This window comes from Nesoenas mayeri (genome assembly GCF_963082525.1).
Source record: "Nesoenas mayeri genome assembly, chromosome: 5".
NCBI classification, from domain to species: Eukaryota; Metazoa; Chordata; class Aves; order Columbiformes; family Columbidae; genus Nesoenas; species Nesoenas mayeri.
The window spans coordinates 4893423-4909699 of NC_137548.1; the positions used below are offsets into that span (position 1 = coordinate 4893423).

A 16277-nucleotide genomic window follows, 5' to 3' on the forward strand; every position below is an offset into this window, starting at 1 on the left:
AACAGCTTTGTCTCACAGGACAATCCACATCTGTTCGATCCTCTGGGATGCAGAAGAGCCTAAACACATTTCCTACAGCTTCTCCTGGAAAGTTAACTCCGGGTTTACCCACGCTGGGAGTTTTCCCAACAGCCGCTCTGCTGGCATCATAGAATCACAGAATCGCTTTGGTTGGAAAAGACCTTTAAGATCATCGGGTCCAACCATTAACCTACAGAAAGTCGTTCCAGCTGAGCGGTTCTCTGGCAGCGCGTCCCTGGACACAGGGCTGATGGCAGAAGACACGTAAGGTCACCGAGAGGTGGCACTGCAGGGTGGCCCTGCCTGATCCTGGCACCTCTCCTGGGGAAAAGAAATTGGGGGTTGGATCCTCCCTGTCCCTCCTCAAAGCCTGAGAGCCGCTCTTCCCTGAGCCACTCGGGATGTCGCACTGAGATAACCTGTGGTGACCCAAAGCCATTTGGGTACAGATGGTGGCAATCATGGCATCGCATGCCAAAGCCACTTGAGATGCCAGTACTGCTCGCAGGACTCAGGCTCTGGTAATAAGGGGCTCGCTCCTTGAGACAGCGGGTCCTGTGTTCACACTGGAGTCCTTTCCAGGAAGGACACATCATTTACAAACAACCCTCCACATGCTGGTTATCCACATGGCATTGGTAACCTCACCTTTGAGATCCAGGAGTGACTCCTGCAATGTGGTGCCTAATTTCCATGTGATTTCATTGAGCTTTTTATTATCGCTGTGGTGTTGTGGTTTGGTTTGGGTTTTTTTCTTATTTCTTACAGTGCTGCTATCACTGTTTTTTCCTGGCCTGGTGCTGTCATCATCCGGTGCCATCACTCAGGAGATGGAAGGAGAGGCAGGCGTGTTTCCTCGCAAGGAACAAATACTGGAATACCCCATCTTTGCTAAGGTGGCAGCACCTCCAGTGCCCAAACCACGCTGGAGAGATATAAGCAAAGCCTGGCCACAGCACAGCCCTGCAGAGAGGGACAGGGGACGTGGTGCTTGGAAAAAACACTCCGGCAGCACAATCTCGTGGACTCTGCCTTAAAAATAAAGTCCCAAAGGACATTTGGGAGCCCAACATTTGTGTTATTTAAAACTGAGCAAAATAAAGAGCTGGAGGCTGCAAGCTCAGTATAAACGGCAGTGGCTTCTCAGGACATTAGTTAAAGCCCCTGGGGAGGAAAAGCACATCAAATGGCCAAAATAGGTCTCTCCTCTTCTCCATTGCCATGTTTCCATGTAGTTGGGAAAATGAGTGAGGTCTCGGGAATATCTTTTTGTTGGCTGTGCTTTCAAACACACAGTTATGAAACTTTCCTGTATCGCCTCCCCTCCCTTTGGTCCCCTGACAAGGAGAAGCATTTGGGACTTGTTCTTCCCCGTCTGCACAACCACCAGCAGGGGGAACAGTGCTGGATGTGGGGTGCCAGGGACCTCTAGGGGTGGGTGGTGAGAGCCTGGCCCAGGTTGGCCAGAGAGGTGGTGGCTGAACCATCCCTGGAGACATCCCAGGCCAGGCTGGACGGGGCTCTGAGCAACCTGAGCTGGTGAAGATGTCCCTGCTCATGGCAGGGGTGGCACTGGATGAGCTGGGAAGGTCCCTCCCAAACCAAACCTCTTCTTACCCAACACACCTCCCCTTTCTCTGTTCTCCTTCCCCAGAGCTTCCTGATGTTCCGTTAAGCCACTTCAGATCAATGACCTGATTTTCTCCTCTTCCCTGTGTTCCCAGGCTGTTTCCTATCACGCTGCCATGGGGCTTGGCTTCTCCTCCCACCCTCCCACGGCTGTACACAGCAGCGGCTCGCGATGCATTCCTTCACATCGTAATCTCCGGTTTACTATCTAAGGAGTTGAAGGATATTTCCAACCCAACGCTGCCAGAAAATACTGGCACCCACCTCCAGCTACCTTCCCCTCGTGCACACATCCAGCTCCTCAAGCGCTCTGATACTCTGCCATGTTTAAACGATCATCACTTACAGTCAGCTCTCAATGCAGCGGGTTATTTTCTGGCTGATTTTCTTTTTTCTCTTAAACTCTTTTCCAAGCCCCAGCTGATTTCTGCAGTTTCTTACCCTAGTAACAGAGCTTGAGTCTTCACACTGAGTGCCTGCTCTGTGCATGCTGCACGGGAGCTGCAGCTTTAACCAGGCTGAAAAACATGCAACACAACCGCATCTTGGCCTCTCTGTTCCCTGGGGAGCAGCAAGTACAAGATGTTACTGATCTTCTGCCATCGGTATCAGTCGAGGCTGGGGATGAAGGGATGGAGAGCAGCCCTGCAGAGAGGGACTTGGGGGCACTGGGGCATGAAAGGTTGGACATGACCCAGCAATGTGCACTTGCAGCCCAGAAGCCAATTGTATCTCGGGTTGTGTCCCCAGCCCTGTGGGCAGCAGGTGGAGGGAAGTGACTCTGCCCCTCTGCCCCGCTCTGGTGAGACCCCCCTGCAGTGCTGGTCCAGCTCTGGGTCCTCAGCACAGGACACACATGGACCTGCTGGAGAGGGGCCAGAGGAGCCACAGAAATGAGCCGAGGCTGGATGTCCTGGTTTTGTTAAAAACAAGTTTCTCTTTCAGTGAATTTTGCCTGTCAGCTACAGCCTTCGTATTAACTGCATTTTCCTGGAGAACCAGACACATGTTTTGGTAAAACCTAGCAATGGAATGCAAACTTATTGATAAGCATGGATGGACATCTCGCGAGAGGGGCGACGAGAAACGACTGACCAACTGTGTATAACATTCCATTCACGTGAATACTTCATATAAAATAGGAGATCACGAGGATCTCGGTCTCTTTTCTCTTCTGCTTATGGCCGACATTAGGAGAGGACCTTGCTAGTCGTCCCTGCGAACTGAGGCCAGTGAGAGACTGAATCCAGCTCTGGTTGGCTGTGGAGTCCAATCCAGGACTTTGGGTGCTGGCTCTGCGGTTGCTGAGACTTTCAAGATTGGTTTTGTATATTTTGTATTATTTTCTCTATTCTTATTAGTAACATTAGTAAAACATCTTTAATTTTTTCCAACTCTCTTCTCTCTGTCCTTCTTTTTTCCTCCCAATCGCCTGTCCCGAGTGGAAGGGGGGAGAGGGAGGGGCAAAAGGGGGAAGTGGGGGGAGAGAGGGGGTTAACAACACATCTGCCAGGGTTTTATTGTCACCCCGCAATCTTAACCCTCGACACTGGAACAGCTCTGCTGGGAGGACAGGCTGAGAGAGCTGGGGTGTTCAGCTAGAGAAGAGAAGCTCCGGGGAGACCTTATTGTGGCTTTTCTGTAATTAAAAGGGCCCATAAGAAAGATGGGGACAGACTTTTTAACAGGGCCTGTTGCGATAGGACAATGAGTGATGGTTATAAGCTAAAGAAGGGAGATTCAGGTCACACTTGAGGAAGAAATGCTTGACACTGAGGTGGATGGTGAGAGCCTGGCCCAGGTTGGCCAGAGAGGTGGTGGCTGAACCATCCCTGGAGACATCCCAGGCCAGGCTGGACGGGGCTCTGAGCAACCTGAGCTGGTGAAGATGTCCCTGCTCATGGCAGGGGTGGCACTGGATGAGCTTCAAAGGTCCCTTCCAATCCTAATCATCTGATGATTCCATGCCCATCCTGCTGCCCTCAGGAGCAGCCCCAGAGCATCTTCCTATGGCACAACCCAGCAGCAGGGACAAAGGGTCCTCCTGTGTAAGCAATGAACTGCTGAAAACTTTCACTCATCAGAGAAGGTGGGAGAACCTCACTGGCGCAGAGCGAGCACATTGACCATCCAGGATGCGTGTTTTCTGGCTCAGCTTTAAAAACCCCTGACGATGGTGATTCCCCTCCCTCTGCAGTCCTTTTCTCCTGTAAACAGTCTTCCAAAGGAGCCAGCCTGAACTGTTTTCCAGGTCATTTGCCCATTGCTTTTTGCCTGTCCATTGTGGAAACGTGGGACAGAGCATTCGCTCCCTCTTCTCTTCCTCCCTCTTCAGAAAATCCCTATTTTATCTACTTGAAGATGTTATCAGCTGTCTGTCTTTCTCGAGGGTAAACAGCCTAAGTTCTTATAACTTTTCTTCATCAGTCATCATCTCATCTCACCAAAAACTACTGAGAAACCCAGAGCAGGTGTCCCCAGAGGGGACCTGATAGAGCCCATCTGTCCCCAGTTTGCAGGGGACAGGGAGCTGCACCAGAAACTGTGAGTGCACAGAAACACCCTTGGCTATAGACAACTTCTAGGGGCTTGCAAGTCACTGCTATTTCATGCTTCAGCGAGGATTTGGAGAAAATCTCCCTACATTGCCCATTCCTGGCCAGCTGAGAGCCCAAATCTCCTTCCTGCAGGAGCTGCCCATCACTCAGACCACTCTGCTCGGAGGTGAACTTCATCCCACCCGGCTGATTCAATAACATCTACCTTATTAAACCACTCTGCTCTGCTCTGTCTCTGTTTTTTCCAGCACTAACTGCATTACCATCCCACTTGCATCTGACCTTTCCGGTGAAGAATGAAGCCGAAAAAGCACAAAACCATCCAGCTGTCTGGGCATCATCCGTCTCCAGCTTCCCCCGACACAACAAGCTCCCAAATGTGCTCAGCTGTTGCAGCTACACTGGGCATCTCATGTGTCCGAGAGGGAAGTAAAAGGTATCAACTCCCATCCCCCTTTAATAGATGTATTTGTTTTCTGCTTGATATCCCCCAGATCCCTTTATTCAGCTCAGAAAACTTCAGTGTATCACCAACAACCAATCCATAGCAAAGAGACATGCGTGTGGCTGGGAAATCTGAGCGCAGCATCCACCGGTTCACTAACCCTCCTATTTCTCTGAAGCCTCCCGGTGTTATTTTCCCTACAAAAGGAAGCAGTTTGGGGCTATTTTTGACCCAAATCTGCACACAGGGGCTGCTTTACTTTTCCACTGCACCACAGCTCCAGCGAGGAGCTGCATCCTCAGTGGCTGTAAGTCACTGCCGTGTGTCCGGCCTCAGCCTCTGCACTGGTAAAATGGGGAGGAAATTATTGCAGTTTCCTTCGCTGCAGCTGTTTGTACCCAAATTTGACAAGGAAAGTCCAGCAAACACTACAAACCCAGCAAGAAGAGACAGGATACATTTGTGTTTGGTTAACAACAAGATAGAGGAGCAGTCAGGGGTGCTGTGGGGAGCCCCACGGATGCCCAAGTGAAGTGGTCATAGGGGATGATGCTGGGTCACTCCACCTGCACCCACAACCTGCAGTCTGGGGCAAATTTGAGTGATTTGCACGGGACGAAGTTGCCCTGCATGACAGCTCCATCAGGGCCATGCAGCCAAATGTGCTGCAGATGTCCCCGGCACCCACGTCGTGTCGGTGCCTTTGCTCAGGTGTCTGTTATCAGCCCGGCTTTCGCAGAGCTCTGACGTGCGTATCGATAGAAACGCTTGTTTGGAGCTTTTTGTTCTCCAATAGCTCATGAGCAAAGGCGGCCAAACCCCAGCGGCTCCATCCTCGGTGCCACCCTCCTCCTCCTCATCATCCTCCAGCCTTTGCAGCTTCACGCAGCAGGGCTGGGATTTATGGGGAGGGTGTGATTTATAGGATGGGTGTGATTTATGGGGCTGCTGCTATTCTTGTTTGGCCTTGGGGGCTTTGCAGCCTTGGGGAACTCCTGGCTCTCTGCATCAGCACAGCTGGCTTTGAGTCCCTTATTCTGCAAGATTTGGATGCTTTTGGGATCAGACAATGGGAATGAAGTGGGGGTATTTCTGGGATGCTGTTGCTAATGCTCTTTTCTTCCTTGTGGCCAGGCTTGGGGACATTGGGCTTCTCCTCCCTGGGGAGCGTGGGGCCATGTGGCTCCTTCTTTCGATACCACACGAAGGGTGGGTATGGGGCTTTGGGGGCTAATTGATCTATGAGGGTGTCCCAGCTGCCCACTGGTGTTTGCTTTCCACATTGTACAAAGGTGTCTGGGTTTCTGCTGTTGTATCCCTGGTCATGGGAGATTAAGAATAAACCCATCTCCAGAGCATCTTTCTGAGGATGGGTGGCCCAGGCTGGGATTTCTGGGGTTTCCACGGTGGGAAAATCATCTCAATACCTTCCCACCCTCATGTCCCTTGAGCACTGCTGTACATCCAGTCCACAGGGCTGGATTTGCTATTCCATTTCACAATTTGGTGATTTTTGCAATGCTGTAGAGTCGAACAGTGCCCTGGGGAGTCCATCTTATGCTGAACAAAATTTGCACAGGGTGGGGGGATTCAAGTAATGCTCGCAAAGAAAAACTGGTGTGCTGGAACCCCAGATTTGGGCAAGACATGGATCTGCAAGAGCTGGACTTTGCTTCTGATCCCTGCATGGCACAAAAGCAGCTGAGAGACCGGGGGGGTTCAGTCTGGAGAACAGGAGCTGAGGGGAGACCTTCTGATCTCTGAACTGCCTGAAAGCAGCTTGGAGCATGGAGGGGGTTGGTCTCTTCTCCCAGGTAACAAGTGACAGGATGAGAGGAAATGGCTTCAAGTTGCACCAGGGGAGATTTAGATTGGATATTAGAAAGAATTTCTTCCCAGAAATGGCTGTCGGGCATTGGAACAGGCTGCCCAGGGCAGTGGTGGAGTCACCATCCCTGGAGGGGTTGAACAGATGTGGAGATGAGGTTCTTGGGGACATGGGTTAGTGCCAGGGTTGGGTTAATGGTTGGACTCAATCTTGAGGGTCCCTTCCAACCAAAATGATTCTATGATTCTATGTCTTGAGTTGATTTTGACCCCACTCCAGAGCACATCCATAGGGTTGGGAATGGTCCAGCAGGCGTCGGGGATGCCCTACACCTCCGCAGCCCTCGGGCCCCCTAATGAAACGCGACAGACGAGCTTCGCCTCGCTGCTCCCTGCACTGATAGAGGGAAAACCCATGGGCTGGGAGCCAGTTTCCCCAGACCGTTGGGGAGGGGAGAGCTGGGGCCGGAGAGATAACGGGAAACGCCGGTGCCAGGGCCCGGGGTGGGGGGTTGATGCTGGAGCGCTCGGTGATGCCGGCCACGAGGCTGCCGCTTTGCAAACACACGGGACAGATCTTAAAGGTCTTTTCCAAGCAAAATGATTCTAGGACGGGGCTACACAGGGTGCCAGGTGCATTTTTCCTCCCCTCCTTCTCAGCCTGGGGAGATGTGCTGGGTGCCAGCATAGGGTGCTTTCCCGCAACTCCGCTTCCCAGCAAGCGGCTGCCCTGAAAGGGCCTGAATAGCAGCTGTGAATAATTGATGGTGTGATTTGGGGATTATTTTTTTTTGTCTCCACTTCTTCCCAGTAAATCACTTCCAAACAGACACTTTCTACTGTCTGGCCGGCTCCGCAGACGATGGTGTTGGAGCCATCAGATGAATTATTTGGGACTCTTGGGTTTTTTCCTTCTTGCTGACTAGCAGTGGATAAATGATAGTGGGTGTTTCCTCTAACAGCCCAGAGACACCAGCTCCAGGGATGGTGATTGAGCATTGCGTGACATTTGGGTTTTCTTCAAACCCCAGCTCCATGGGAGGAATTCAGCCTTCCAGCCTGTACTTTGTACTTGTAAAGGCAAATGAATAGGAGGCCTTCTAGATGTGGAGAAAAGCCAGAATGGGACCAGCAAAGACTCAAAAAATCTGATGGACAATAGAAGGCGGTTTAATATGTTGTATATTACAGGAGAAACATGGGGGTGTGAGATATTTGAGCCTTTGGGATGGAGATACCCCCTGTCTCTTGGGCAAGTGCAAATCAGTAGTGTGGCAGCGTAGCCTTTGAGGTCACTTTCAGCCAAAAAAACTCTACAGATTGATCATGTTCTGGGATCAACTCAACAGAACATAGCATTTTCCATCTAGAATATAACTTAGACTGACTGCTTGCTGACAGCACCATGTAAAGCATCCACAGGTGAGCAGCCTCTGAGAGCTGGTGTAAGTGGTCAGGGAAAGCTCTGTTTGGGACAGGTTTTGCTGAAAGAATTTGCAAACTTGGGCGGTGTGCTGGATGGAGGAATTGATCCAACATCCCTGGAGGTCCTGGGGCTGTTTGAGAGGCCAATGGGGATAGCAGCAGCTGAGATGGAACATGTTCCTGCATCCCCGTGCAGCATTTCTGCCCCATCCTTTACTAAAACATGGGCTGTGCAGAGCAGTGTGATTTGCTGCTGCAAGTCTCCAGGTGACACTAAGAGTCCAAGGTGAGGATGACGAGTGGTACCAAACCCATGAGCCAGGCAACGGCGATGCAGAGGAAGATCAGGGACAAGAGTGGGGACCTGGGCACAGCTGTTGTGAGACACTCAGGCACTGGGCAGGGAGCTGGAAGGAGAATTTACCTGGGATTTATCACATTCTTCATCACATGGATTCAAACCTTCTGCTTACAACTCCTTCTGGCTAAAACAGATGTCAAGAGGGTGCTCCAGAACCCACCAGCCCCTTCAGACACAAAGTTCAAGGATCCTTCTGTCCTTGGGGATGACTGGAGGCTGATTTGGGGCACGTTGCCTCCTTTTTGGGCCAAGGCAAGAGTCACACTCGGTGGAGGTCACTCCTGGCAGCCGGAAACATCAGAAGGACAAAACTGCATGATAGAAAAAGGATAAATGATGGCACAGGGAATAATGTCAACAGGAAACTAGTGCCTGATATGCCGAGTCAGGAGAGCCAGCAGAGTTATTTGTTATGAAGAGCTGATTGCAGAAGAAGAGGCTGGGGAACAAACCTCCCAGCCTGAGTCTTCCAGAGCTCAATCGAGCCCGGTTCCTGGAAAGAAGGTGACAAGGGGACAGAAAAGAGCCCTGCAGGGAGGTTTGCCCTGCAGCACAAGCCCAGCAGGCTCCAGCACACCGCAGATGATGACAGGCACATGCAGAATGGAAATGAGATGTGATTTTGTAGCTGTAGGGCAACAAAACCTTGGCTTGACTTAACAAGGGAGGAGCAGCTCGCTCTGGCTCCACGTCTCTTATCTGAGCGTAGCTATCTCTTGCAAGCTCGGATTTCTTCCAGCTGCAGGGATGTATTTTGTAACCTTTGGGCATGAAGGACCAAGCTGGATCGTTGTGATATAGTCTCAAATCTTGGTTCCTAGCTTCATCGCATGTGTCCTGGACCATCAGGAGGAGAGATCTGGACACTTGATGGCTCTCGCTTTGGGTAAGGATGCCCATCTTGGCACCAGTACTGCCAGATGTGTTTCCACATCAGGTTGCCTGAACTTCCCTTGGAGCAACCAGGACAAATGTCCCATCCTGAAGACGTGAGGACTTGAGTACACAGCCCTGTTCCTGGTCCTCAGACTTTGTGAGGATACACAGTGCTGCTGTATGTGTCCAACCCCGGGCTCCATGTACCACCCCAGCTCTGATACCTGCAGTCATCTCCTTTCTCCCCACAGCCGGTGGTAAAACCCAAAGGCACCGCAACAGCTATGAACAGCCCAAAGATGAGACAAACCCCTGGGAATTTCTCTGACCTCATTCATCAGGAGCAAACATCACATCCAGCTGAGACGATAAGCCTGGAGTAAGACTACGCACGAGCAAAGTAATGCGATTGCATCGCTGGAGTTGTGTCCTAAGGGGCATAAGCGAATTTTATGGAGGTATTAGTAAGGTATAGAAATGCTGAATAATCTTTGCAAGATCACAAGAGGGAATTACTACAGTCTAGAAAGACTGAACCTCCACATCTCAAGTGCTTCTTCAAAAACTTGATCCCAAATATGACCCGTCCTTTCATTACAATGATGCTGAATGAATGCACGTTTGTACAATATGTAGCTGTAACAGCTTCATTACTGTGCATACACATTCAGAAAAATGAAAAAGCCAAGTCACACGGACATTTCCGAAATGACAAAATCAGGGAAGAATGAATGTGGCTGGGAATAAACAAGGAAGCGGAGTTACCCGGCATATTTCCTTTGCTGGGAGCGCGACCTTCTCTCTGCTGGGAAATGGTCATTTGTGACAAGCAAACCTTGGCGACATCCAAAAGATGTTTGGAGGTGGAAGGAGATGAAGAGACACACAGGAAAAAACACCCAGGTGGTTTGGACCCCTCTCACCTGCTCTTATGTGATGCTGGAGATGCGGGAGCGGGAGAGAAGTGGTTTGTGGTGTCCAGTCATTGACCAAGGTTATTTCTAGTAATGCATTTTAAAGGGACTCAAATAACACTCCAGGTTCCATGTTGCTTAAGGGATGTATGTAAAGAGCTCAGAGTAAAACTGAGGGAGGAGTAAAGAGCTTGCAAACCCCGTGTGAAGAGGTGTAAAGGAGCACATAGGCAGGGAGGTGTTAAACCCAAAAAGTGCTGGGGAAAAACAAGCATCTGCATTTCTCCTTTTTGGGGTTTTCTTTTGAAACTTTGCCCTTGTTAAGGAAGAATCTGCAGATGGGGAATATCGAGACCCAGGTGAACCAGAGGGATGACGGGGGCTGAGCAGGTCTGCCCACCCCCGGGTCAGAGCGCATCGTGCTCAGTCACGCTGGAGCATTTGAGGAAACGGAGCTTTTGTTTATGCGGAGGTTTGGGGAATTTCTCTGTCTCTGCATGTGCAGAGGGGCCCGGTGCTCAGTCCTGCTGCTTTTCCTGCTCCAGTCACCCAGCTGAGGCACCCAAATGCACAGAGCAGATTTCCAAGGCCGGTCACCCTGGAAAGAGCCAGTCTGACCGGCTTGCCCGGAGCAGCCGGGTAGGAAAACCAGCTGGTTCCAACAACCGCACAGTTTTAAAAACCAAAAAAAAAAGAAGGCAAAACAAGTCGAATAAACCCACGACAGGGAAGGAGCCTCTCAGCTTCATCGCTGATTTCCCAAAGATGCCCAGCTGAGTCATTTCATCGGAAAAGCATCCCGGCTTCCACGGAGCAGAGGCAGAAGGAGCGTCGGGCCGGGAGCTGCGCTGCCGGCAGATCTGGTAGGTATCATCCCCGTCCCGATGGAAGCGGCCGTGTGTTTCGGCACCTTATTTGGCTATTGCTGCTAGTGCAGAGCGAGGACTTCTTGCAAACAGTGGGAAGAGCCGTGGGGATGCTTGGCTGCCTCTGACGCAAGAGCCTCGCCGGTGCATTTTTGACCTTGCTTTGCGTCTCGGCCGAGTGTTGGAGATGACGCTGCCCGCCTCTCCGCACACCCACCGCTGATCCGCAGCGCTGGGAGGGACAGAGAGCCCTGGGGACGGCATTGCCCGGCCCAGCTGGGACAGAGAGCGCCCTTCCCCATCCTCAGTTAAAAAGAAACTCCGCGAATGGTTTTAAGAGTGTGAAAAACCGGCAGCTTCTACCCGACAGCGTGCAATCAGCTGTACTACAAGGTTACTAGCTCTGGAGGAGCCGTGTTGAATTGCATCAGCTGGGAACCTCGTCCAAACCGTTTGGGTTGAGAGTAACCCTTTCTATTTATTGCCCTATTGTTTTGCCCTGGAAGAACACTGAGATACAATCTCTGAAAGCTTTATTGTTACAGACCAGCTTTTCCCTGGCTTCCCAAGCGGTCAACCTGTAAATTACACTCCTGCTTCCAAGTCTGAGAGGATGAAATGGGGGTTACATTGACAGGGATTAAGGCCCTGGGAGGATTTGGTGGGGAAGGTCATCTGCTGCCCATCCTTCCAGCATTACCTAATTTCCCTATAGCAGCGTCAGCCACACTAGCCCAAAGCCCCTGTGCTGTTTATATGTCAAACCTGGCTTATTGTGCTCAGAGGAACTTTTGGAAAGCTTTATTAATGTGTATGGGAAGACAGAGGAACAGCCCTTTATAAGTATCTCCATTATAACAGCAAAAGTGAAAAGGTGGCCGGACTTTAACATCCCCATTAAGAGGTTTTGGTTGTCTCCATGACGGCAAAGCTCCCGCTGCCACTCGCAGCAGATAATGCGGGAATGGTGCTTGTGTGAAAGCTCTGGGCTGGCAGAGTCATCCTGGAGGGCACAGTTTTGTCGGGATGTGGCTTCCCACCGCCCGGCACAGTGTGGGACACATCCTGCCTGCTGCCACCAACCACTGTGTCGGTCCCCAACACGCAGCTCCTCCTGCGCGACGGTTTTTCAGGAAGCCCGGTTGCCTTGGCGGGATGTATGTATCATTGGGTGGAGAGCTACAGGAAGCGGATAATACTTTTTTTTCTCCATTTGTGCCGGTTCAGACTCTTTATTTGAAGACAGTTCCCATTTCCTACGCTCGCAGATGATACGGATGGAGGGAAGCAGTCTCAGCGCGGGCACGGCGCAGGCCATGAACGGCGATGCTAAGGTAAGGGGGATGCCTACGGAGAAATATTTTGCTGATGAATATGGGGTTTTTAAACACACAGTGTTTCAAGAAAAACACCGTAAAGGCAGCAGAGTGGGCAAGGCTGCCACGGAAATGTGCTCGCAGCATCCACGCGTGTTCGGGACAGGGAGTTTTCACGGGTCCTAGAGGATGCTGTGCGGGCCGGATCGGGGGGTTCCTCCTCCGCACACCCCGGGACCGCGGAACACCGCGCCGCGGGGGGAACGGGGCTCCACTGGCTGCGCCCCGAGGCGAGAGCCGAGGCGAGCCTTGCTAAGCCGAGTCGGGCCGAGCCTTGCTGAGCCGGGCCGAGCCGGGCCGCCCCCCGGCGAGTCCCGGATGTTGGAGCGGCCCCCGCTTGCTCCGTCCTTCGCTTCCATAAAAGGCCAAGGGGCCCGGCTGCGCGGGGCGCGTTTTTCCTTTAATTACTATCCCCCTCCTCCTCCTCCTCCCTCTCCACCCTCCTCCTCCTCCCTCTACCCGCCCGCCCCTTCTCCTCCCGCGGCGGCCCCGCAGGCAGCGGCTGGGGGGCGGCGGGGCAGCGCTGCACCCCCCCGATCCCGCCCCACCGCGCCCCCATCCCTCCCCCCCGGGGCGCGGAGGCGGGCTGAGCCGAGCCGTGCCGAGCCGGGCTGAGCCGAGCCGAGCCGGCGGGCGGGCGCTGAGGCGCGGCTGGCGGCGCAGGAGGCCGGGGCCATGGCGCTGGACGGGATCCGCATGCCGGACGGCTGCTACGCCGATGGGACGTGGGAGCTGAGCGTCCATGTCACCGACCTGGGCCGCGACGTCACCCTGCGGGTCACCGGCGAGATCCACATCGGCGGTGTCATGCTGCGCCTCGTCGAGAAGCTCGGTGAGTGTCCCCGGCACCCCCCACCCAGCACAGCACCCTGCCCCGGCACCCCCAGCACCCTGCCCCGGGGCTGTGCTTGTGCACCTAGCACCCAGCACCCTGCCACAGTGCTGTGCTTGAGCACCCTGCCCCAGCACCCCAGACCCATCCCCAGCATCCAGCACCCTACCCCAACGCTGTGCTTTGGTTTCCAGCACCCAGGACCCCGCACCAGTGCTATGCTTGAGCACCCAGGACCCTGCCACAGCGCCCAGGACCCTGCTCCAGTGCTGTGCTTTAGTTCCCCGCATCCAAGACCCCATCCCAGTGCTGTGCTTGAGCACTCTCTGCCCTGGCACCCAAAACCCTCCCCCACTGTTGTGCTTTTGCCCCCTGCGTCCAGGACCCTGCCCCACTACCGTGCTTCAGCTTCCAGCCCCCTCCCACAGCACGCAGGACCCCCTCACAGTGTGGTGCTGTAGTTCCCAGCACCCAGCATCCCACCCCAGTGCTGTGTTTCAGCACCCAGGACCCTGCTCTAGGACTGCTCTTTAGCACCCAGCACCCTGCACCAGTGCTGTGCTTGAGCACCCAGGACCCTGCCCCAGCACTCTGCTTAGCACCCTGCCCTGGCACACACACCCTGCCCTAGCACCCCATCCCAGCACCCTGCCCTAGCACCCCATCCCAGGCTGGGGCTGCCTCTCCCCCCTATGCCCTACCCAGATCCCCCTGCAGCTGCAGCACCCCCCATGCTCCCAGCCTGCACCCTCTACTGCCACCTCTCAACTTGCCTCGGCCCAAAATGACCCAAAGTTTTACACCCCAGGGCTGGTTTGCCTGTGGCAGGGCCTCAGCCCCTGTCCACCATCTGCTTTGCATGGAGGATTTTGCCCCAAGCTGGGAAACATCTTCATTTATGGAGTGAGGGGGTTGGATTCTTATGGGTGCCCTCCAGTATACAGAAAAACTTAATTCTGAAGTTGTAGCTTGTGCCGCGCGGCTTTGGACGAGGGAAGCGCCTCCGAGGGCCCTTTGCGAGCATGGGGTGGTGAACGGGGCAGTGTGGGTGAGGGGACGGGGGACACCGCGGTGTCCGATGGCTTTGGGTGCACCTGGACAAAGAGCCCGTTTGTCTGGGACGCGTGGGAACGCGCGGCCCGAGACGCCGGGGTGGCTTTGTGGCAGAGGAGCCAGCTCGGACGCGCTCCCCGCCGAAAGCGGGCACCCCGACTCGCCGGCCATGGGGAGCCCCGTCCCGCCAAACCTCCCCCTTGTCTTTTCTTTTATCAGCTCTTTAAGGCTCGGGTGTGTTTACTCAACGGTATAGTCCATGCTGATTACTGTAATTGCTCAAATAAAATATTAATTGCGAGGTCCCCGCGCGTGCCTGCGGCTGTGGGAGTAGCAGAGCTGTCAGCTGCGGGTCCCATTTGAATGCAGAGCCCTTGTGCGGCTTTAAAAACGCCGTCTTCCACCATGCTTCGGGTTTGATTTATTAATTATCTGAAGTTAAAGGAAGGAAGAGACAGATATAAATATGCTTGTTTCGAAAGGAAGCAAGCGCTCCCATCAAAGGGTCTCGTGCTGGAGATAGCCTTCACTCTCTGAAAACTTGATTTTTGTGTGTGTGTGTGTATTATTTTTATGCTGGAGCTGCAGAAAGATTTGCTGCAGTTGAGCACTTGGTGGCTGGGTGGAAAAAAACCACACATAGCTTTCTAGAAACGATAAAAAGTCAACCCGTTGATCACAAATGAATAAGCGATGCTCCCCTCAGTTTCATGCTGCGCTGGGTGCCGGGACCAACTCGGGTGCTGAGAGCCGGACGCGTGCATGGGGACGAAGCCCAGCGAGGACCTAAATTAGCGCCTGACGTAATGCATCTCCCCCCAAAAGTGTCTGCCCGGATCCTCTCCACTTGTTAAATTAGGGATTGTATTAGAGGGAAGGAATGCAGCGGCCACAGTGCTGGAGGGGGGAGCAGGACGGTGCTCCCGGGGGGCTCAGCCCCAAATCCCCCTCCCCAGGACCGTCAAGACCCGTGGATATCACCGGCTGTTGCCATCCCTTTCCCCTTGGCTTTTGTCGCTGAGCCAAGCTATACGTATATAGTTCCTTTTAATCTTCCTGCGTGTCAGCTCTTCCAGCCCTCTCATTATTTTTATGGCTCTTCTTTGAGCTCCTGCCAGTTATCGGGGTCGGGTTTAGCAGAGCGGGGTGGGCCGGGACTCGCTCCTCATGTGCCTCCTCAATGCCGTCCTTCATCCAGCCTCTGCTTCATCTCCAGATATATTAATTTTGCAGTTTTTCCATGTTGAAACCCTTTCCTTGCATTTTTAACCTGTTCCTCCCCAGTGTTAAAAAAAACATTCCTTTGTGAAGCAGATTTTCTTTTTTCTGTGAATTTTAAGGAAATGCCTTTAAAAAGTTTCCTTGCAGATCCCCTATGGACTGCTGTGTTGTGGGGGGGAGGGGAAAAAGTTGCCTTCGCCAACTCCATCCTTTGGGATAAACCTTCTGGAGGGCAGGGAAAGCAGATTCTTGTGGCCTGCCCAGAGCTTCACAGAAGTTTAGGGCATCGCTTTGAATTTGCAGCAGACCAGCCCCAGTCTGGTTGTGGGATGCTGGTAGAAGCTCTTCATTAATGAGAAGGGGGGGTAAAAATGCCTTCCCTCCTCCCAGGCTTGGAAAAAGGGAAAATCTGGATTTACATTAGTATTTTCTCATGTTTGTAGGAGAAAATCTGGTCAACTCAGTCCTTGCCTATGCGGAGGGGCTGCAGTCGGACTGTTTGGGAATAGGCAATTAAAATCTGTCATTAATGCAGGCAGGGATTTGGACAAAACCCAAGCGGCAGATAGAGATTCTGGTTACTCAAGTGAATTGCAATGACCTGGTCGCTCCCCTGTTATTTATCACCCCGCTGGATTAAGGCACTTCGTTAATTGAGCCGTGCTGTGTGCTTGGCAGAGTCCTCTCTGGAAAGTAGGCAGAAAAATGCTGAGGTTTTCAGAGCAGTAGTATTTAGCTGGTCTGTGGTGGTTGGGGTCTGTATTGGAAACTCCTGGTGCTTGCCCAGGGGTTTTTAGGAATTTTGCCACTATTGACTTACAAACAACAAAAAAATGAGGCTTAAAATCACTGGGAGCAGAGGAAGGAAGGAAG

General features: G+C 52.8%; 1 protein-coding gene across 2 annotated transcripts in view; it reads left to right on the forward strand.

Annotated features, from left to right (window-relative positions):
* Window positions 1-12973: 12973 nt before the first annotated feature.
* Window positions 12974-16277, forward strand: part of FERMT2 (FERM domain containing kindlin 2) — a gene marked incomplete at both ends in the record, with an annotated part of 52900 nt that continues 49596 nt past the window's right edge. For both annotated transcript variants that reach the window (XM_080344895.1, XM_080344896.1), the window contains one exon: window positions 12974-13130. In XM_080344895.1, coding sequence (XP_080201021.1) covers window positions 12974-13130 — 157 coding nt within the window. The remainder of the gene's footprint in view (window positions 13131-16277) is intronic.